The sequence below is a fragment of the Lactuca serriola genome, chromosome 6 (assembly GCF_051521515.1).
Source record: "Lactuca serriola cultivar US96UC23 chromosome 6, Lser_US96UC23_V15, whole genome shotgun sequence".
NCBI lineage: Eukaryota > Viridiplantae > Streptophyta > Magnoliopsida > Asterales > Asteraceae > Lactuca > Lactuca serriola.
Genome location: NC_136413.1, coordinates 120,633,007 through 120,640,000, shown reverse-complemented (window position 1 = coordinate 120,640,000; position 6,994 = coordinate 120,633,007). Strand labels below are relative to the sequence as shown.

At 40.0% G+C, this 6,994-nt stretch overlaps 1 protein-coding gene across 1 annotated transcript in view; it reads left to right on the top strand.

Moving 5' to 3' along the window:
* The window catches only part of LOC145056720 (inositol-pentakisphosphate 2-kinase-like), a 4,424-nt gene extending 2,104 nt beyond the window's left edge, over window positions 1-2,320 (top strand). The window contains exons 4-7 of the mRNA XM_079004439.1: window positions 40-80; window positions 201-311; window positions 1,255-1,863; window positions 1,960-2,320. Coding sequence (XP_078860565.1) covers window positions 40-80; window positions 201-311; window positions 1,255-1,863; window positions 1,960-2,139 — 941 coding nt within the window. The 3' untranslated portion in view covers window positions 2,140-2,320. The remainder of the gene's footprint in view (window positions 1-39; window positions 81-200; window positions 312-1,254; window positions 1,864-1,959) is intronic.
* The last annotated feature ends 4,674 nt before the right edge of the window (window positions 2,321-6,994 follow it).

Genomic DNA, 6,994 nt, shown 5'->3' with positions numbered 1-6,994 from the left:
TATTAATTTACTATTTTTTTCTTCCCCTCCTCATCAAAGCTGTTCATGGAGAAGAATTCTGCATATCTGTTGAGATAAAGGTAAGCCTTCTTGCTTTGAATTATTTATTTATTTTGCATAATCTCTTTGGAGTTGATATATGATTTTTTTTTTTTTGCTAATAAATAATTTTTTTATTTTCCTTTCTTTAAAATATGCAGCCAAAATGTGGATTTCTTCCAATTTCAAGATTTATTAGAGATGTAAACTTAGCTAAGAAAAGGATATCTCGCTTTAAGCTGCATCAGATCCTTAAATTCCATCAAGGAAAGGTTGTAACATTTTCCTCAATTAGAAATTAATCCATTTTTTTTTTTATATTTATGGTTGTTTTTTCTTACTTAATATGGAAAGTAAAGGGAAATGAGCTTTTCCCATTAAGTCCCAACTATCTACGAATCTGCCCTCATTTATCTTTGGGTATCCTTATATTTTGTGTTTTTACCAGATTAAACCTCAACTTTACTTTTTCATGAAAAAGACCTTGCATTTTTTCAATTTTTCCGATCTGGCCCTTTTAGTCATTTTTCTGTAAAATAGTTCTAAAATGTGAGAGCTTTTTCAGGAAAACTAAAAAAGTTGAGGATTTATTTGGAAACATTTAGAAAAAATGACGAAGTTGAGTTTTTTTTTTGGAAAAAATATAAGGTCTTTTTCATTAAAAAAAAATAAAGATGAGGTTTAATCCGGAAAAAATGAAAAAATATAAGGTCTTTTTCATGAAAAAAAATAAAGAAGAGGTTTTATCCAGAAAAAACACAAAATATAAGGTCTTTTATGAAATTAACCTTTTATCTTTTGGCTAAATAGAAGAAATAGCAACATACTTTATTTATTTGTTCACTATATCATCATGCTTTTGTTTCTTTCTATTACATCATCATACTTCCATTTTTTTTTCTTATAAATAAATTATACTCAAAAAATCTACTCACTTTTAAGCCTTGTAGTTTGTATTATCATTTTTTTTTTGTTAAGGGACATTATACTTTAAAGTGACACCTATTTTATAGCATTGAAAATTATTTTTTATTTGGAAGACATTTCTAAAAAAACAAAATTAAGATCCTATCATAAACAAATAAATGGAAGTAACAAGTAAGTTACTATTCTTTAGAAATCAATCATCCAATATTGATATGAACTATGAAAATATAAATTCAATCACACATTACACGTTTTTTATATTTTTTCTAACATTTGACTATCAATCAGATATCTCAAATCAGCGAATACGACCCTTTGGATTTATTCTCCGGATCAAAACCCCGAGTTCTAAAATCCATCAAAAACCTCTTCCTTACCCCTCAAAACAATTTCCGAGTATTCATCAATGGTTCCCTAATCTTCGGAAGCTCAGGTGGAGAAGCCGAAGACACCGATATTCAAATCGCTCAATCCTTCGAAGAAACCCTAAAACCCATCATTCAATCAGACGATGGCATGCGAACTTCAACCTTTTTGCAACTCGTTGGAGAAGCGGTTTTTAAATCGGGAATCATGAATCGACTTGTTGATGTTCAAAAACTGGATGCGTTTGATATTGAAGGTGCGATTCATGCTTACTATGATGTAATGGGTCAACCATGTGTGGTGTGTAGGGAATTGGGAGAAGGGAATGTTTTGAGTAATCAAAGTAAATATGATGCTTTGCATTCGATTTCGTTTGAAGAAAGTTTGAAGATTGTGAGAGATTTTCTTGTGGCGTCGACTGCTAAAGATTTGAGTTTGATGATTGGGTTTCGGGGAAGAGGAAAGGGAAATACGGTGTCTAATTATGATGTTGTTTCCATTGATTCGAGTAACCAAAGTTTTGACTACAAAGTAAATGACCATTTTACCCTTTTTGAGGACTCTCTCCATAAACTTTCTTGTTTTTAAAAGACTGATTTTTTATTTTATTTTATTTTATTTTATCAGGCGTCTTTTATTGATTTGGATATGAAGCCTCTTGAGAAAATGGCGTACTACTATAAGTTGGATCAAGAGATAATAAGTTGTTATACGAGAATGATGGAGACAGTGAATCACCCTGAAAAGTCTTTGGTAGAAACTCCATATCAAGATCATCTATCGACTGCCATTGAAGACACATCATGAACTTGAGAGATCTCTAGTCATAATTAGCTAGTAATTGTTCTTTGTTTATGTAAAACCCACAAAGAGGCCGTTTTAATAAGAAAACACAAGGCCTGAAACTGTAAGATTTAGGCATCAGAACACCGACAATAACTCTCTAAAGCTAAATAAATTGTATGTGCTCTGGTTTTGTTGAATCTAATCATGTTGTTAGTTTTTTTTTTTTTTTTTTGAATATGTGCACTGAGGTTTGCTCAAAATTGGAAATCATAGTTTTGGATTTGCATATTATTTGGAAATAGTTCCCGAGATGGGTATTCCTTTCTTCTGTGGGTTTTCAATAACAGAATGCAAGATTTATTTATGTTTTTTTGGTAAGTTTTAAGTCGATAGAAAATATTATTAATGTATATCAGTAATTAATGTATTGCTATTGGACTACGTTTGTATTTATAACTAGTGGGAAAATGGGAAAGCCTACGTACGTGTTGCAAATTTTTTTTTTGAACGGGCGGACTTTATAAAAAACGACATACCGGGCGTCAGATAAACAACAAAACAACTTAAACAATGTCAAAGGGGAGCAAACCCAATGTTCTCATTTATAATTATCAAAATTTCCCTTACGTTTCATCAAATTAAAAATAAAGGAGATCACATTATCCGCTAATTTTGAAGAATTCACCTGCAATCTGTTAAACCAAACACCATTCCTTGCCTTCCACACACACCGCAAGTAAGCATAACAAATTGCAAGGAAGATTTTCCTCTCTTTAGGATAATTCCCCCGTGTGGCCGCGAAGTTCACAAAATCAGAAATCGAAAGGAATATTTGAAAAAGAATATCACACCAATTGAAAATCCAAACTAGAGTATCAAACAAGAGAGGACAATCCAAGAGGATGTGATCTACAACATCCACCCTGTTGAAACATATTTAACATGAGGAAGGGTGGATGTTAATACCTCTCCTGGAAAGAGTAGTCGTCGTGAGTTGTTAACGTATCCCTATAGAAATACGTCAAAGATAATGGGATGGTTATCTAAAGGACGACCTAGCTGACGGTCGTTATCCGACGTAAGTGCTAGGCTCGGGCCCTCGCACTTGCGGCCCTGTGCTTCGGCCCGATGTTCTAACGCCAATGCCCATAACAGGCCAAAAGAGTACCAACCACTCCCCACATTGACGAGTGTAGCGTTCAGAGCGCTACTCTTGGGTGGTTCTACACTAATAACAGATAACCACTAGTAGTGCATGACCCACCAATAGGACATCCCCACATCCTGACGATCCAGATAAGACAAAAAATATTGTCGGGGATATGCTCCCCCGATGATAAGTATAAAAGAGATTCTTCTTCTCCAGAAGAAAGGATCGTCTCTCTCACTATCTCAAATTAAACCCTAATTCTCTCATACAACTACTCCGTCAGAGTCTTGTTCCAAGACCCCCTCCCAGACGACGATTAACATCGACTCTTTCATTGTTGTAATTTTCAAGCTTAACTCAGGAGAAACCACCACAGACAACGTTAAGCTCATTCATATCACAACATTTGGTGCCATCCAGACGTGTACTAATAGTTACACAACCTTAAAATGACCCTAGACTACGACAATGAAAGGAAAGGCAACTGCCGCGTTCGGCGGGGGAGAAACGAGCCCGCTCAGATCAATGATGTCGCTCGATGCCACATAGCCATCTGCCTCAGATGGACAAGCCTCCACCCACATGCCAACAACACAAACGCCAGGTCAAATAACGGGGCCACAGCGGAAGCAATCGCCGCCCCATGGCGACCATCAACCGTCACAACAGAGCAGCTGGTTACAACCATAACCGCAACGCCTCAGCTAGCAGCAACTCAACAGTCGCAACGACTAACCCAATAGTCCCAACCGTCGACTCAGCAGTCGCAACTGGCGGTTTCTCAGCCGCAAATGCAATCGCAATATTTGAGGACGAACACTTGGTCCCCATGGACCATACTATTCTCCACACAATACCCAATGTCAAGCTATTAGTTCTTTCCAGTATAGAAATGTCGCATATCCCGTTTTTCACTCAACAACCCTCGATATTAAATCCATATTTCTAACAGTCGCACAGATCCAACCACCAAACACCGTTATCGAAAGATTCCAATCCTCACTTGTCATTGGTATAGTAGCTCAACAGCCTCAGGGGTCAATTCCGAACATGCTCCAACAGCCATAGCAAAGCTCACAACTGCAGCAAAAGCACGCAATCGAGCTCCCAACACCAACCATACATCTCACAAGCAACAATGTATAATCAAACATACGGGAACCCGTATTACACTCAACAATTTATGATGTACAGTGGTTTTCCATACTCTCGCATGGAAAACCCAATGAGAAGCATTGGTTCTGCCTTTTGCCAGGAGCTCTTGCAATATGAAATCCCACACTCGACGATGATACCAAATATCCCCAAGTATGACAGTACAATTGACCCCGACGAGCACATCGACACCTATGAGTGGACGATGAATTCACTAAGGATGGACAAGCGGTTCATGTGTATGTATTTCCCCGTTGCGTTATCTGAAAACGCTGGAAAGTGGTTCAAGGCGCTGCGACTAGGCAACATCACGAGTTTCGAAAAACTAAGATACTTGTTCCTCAACAATTTCATGCAACTGAGAAAGGGGAAGGGAGATGCAAACTCCATGATGGCATGCAAGCAAAAAGAAGGAGCGTCTATACATGCATATTATGATAGATTCACGTTGGTGACACTCAATGTCCCGGGCCACAAAGAGTTCCTTGTAACCGGCGCGTTCGCCCAAGGTCTACTCCACGAAACTTTGTCAAAGAAGATGTAGGGGAAGGTACCTCAGTCAAGAGAAGAGCTCAAATACAGAGTTGAGAAATACCTCCGACAGATCAAAGGTGAGGAACGGAAGGAAGCCAACCTAAAGGCTGTCGCAAACGTATATATGAAGCAAGAAGAAGCAAACTCCCACGCAAGCCCTAATCACCAAGGTCACCATGATAGAAGCCATGACAGAAGCCACGACAAGCACAACCAACACTCAAGACACCCATCTCACAAATTTCACCCTTTTGGAAAAGATGAGCCCCAGAGCCACCAGGCTGAGGTGCATGAAGTTGAGAAAAAAGAGAAAGGGAAATATTGTGAGTACCACAAGAACAAAACACACAATACCGACGAGCACACAATTTTGAGGAAGGAAATGGATGAAAAACATCTACGGGACGACCTCATGACAATTGCAAAGGACTTGAGGTCGAAGTTCGATGTTGACCATAGGAATACCCGAGATCGGAAAGATTCCAGAAAACGCCAAGTCAAGGAGGATATCCTAACCATCACGAGGCCCCGTAAGAGGAGAGGGTATTGTGAAACGAATGTCAACATCGAGGTACTCCCTAAAAAGATCCTCAATATTAGCTTTTCGTAAGAGGACCCGAGGATGCCAGGTTGCAACCCCAAGGATCCACTCCTGATAACCGCCCACATACGTCAGATACAAATCAACTGTGTCTAAATAGACAATGACAGCAGTACCGACATCCTTTACAAGCATTGTTTCCAATAACTACTAACATCCTGGAAGGAAAGATTAACGCCTCCAACTGTCGGTTCCCTTACAGGGTTTACAGGACATAGTATGTGGCTGTTAGGAATGATAAATTTCCCTTTTACTATAATCAGTCATGACAGGAGAGACAGGGTCACATGTATGATAAATTTTTAAGTAGTACACTCCCCGGCAGATCATGACATACTGCTCGGGCGTCCGTCGCTTTTCCAGTTACGAGAAATACCATCGACGATCCACGACACCGTGAAATTTAGCACAAACAATGTATCGGCCACTATCTCCACCTTTAGCCCACACACATGCCATTATCTTCAGGCCTTCGCTGCCCCAAGGCTAGCACGAACCCCAATTGACGAACAGAGAGGGGGCAAGCGGGCGAAGAGATCAAGACAACAAAACCCGAAGTCAGAAGGCCAGTAGTTGCAAGCCCCCCCCCCCCCCCCCCCCCCCAGGAACCAAACTCCTCTAACAAGGTCACAAGCCAAATGAACACAAGAAAACTCGACAAGCCACAACAAAAATGCATCGATTACCTTGAACTGTATGAGCCCGATTTACCCCCAAGATACCACGAGAAGGCGGATGACTCCAAGCTCGGGCGAGTTCACTCTAAAGGGGAGGAAGGGCAAACATTCGGATGACCAAGTAGAAATCAATTTGAACCAGAGCAAGATTCGAGATCCTTTCATAGAGAACGAAACAAAAGAAAAAGAATGAATTGGAATAGGTCTTTTCCAGGCACGAGAAGTTGGAGTAGAACTCTTTGCAACCCCCGATGAGTTTCTATTTGCCACCGGTTGGGCTGACACCACCCACGGGGCTATAAATCAGAAGGGCCAAAGGTACCAAAACGAGAGCAAGAATTGACACAATTCAATAGGGATTCCAAAGTCGAATAGACTCCTCGGGGGAAAGTCATAGATACCGCTGAACAGGCTGCCCTTTTCACCTTTCGATCACCGAATCAAGGAAATACCGATTGAAGCTCTCTATGGAAGAGATGTTAACGTAGAACAGATCACCAATGCCACAAAACCCCCCAATCGACTCAAATGTTCGCCAAATTACTTCTTGTACAGGCCTTTCCCAAGCGACCCCCCAGACAACAAGAGGGTCGATGCTAATATTTTGTGGCTCGTAATAGAGAAAGTGCAGCAAGGAAAAGAAAAATACTTTCCTAAATTAAAGAACCAAGCAAGTGGCTCGCAACAAGAAGGCCTGAGAGCCACTGCCAGAAGAATGTCTAGCCTGGGGGCACGTCAGCCCATTGCACGCAAAGACGA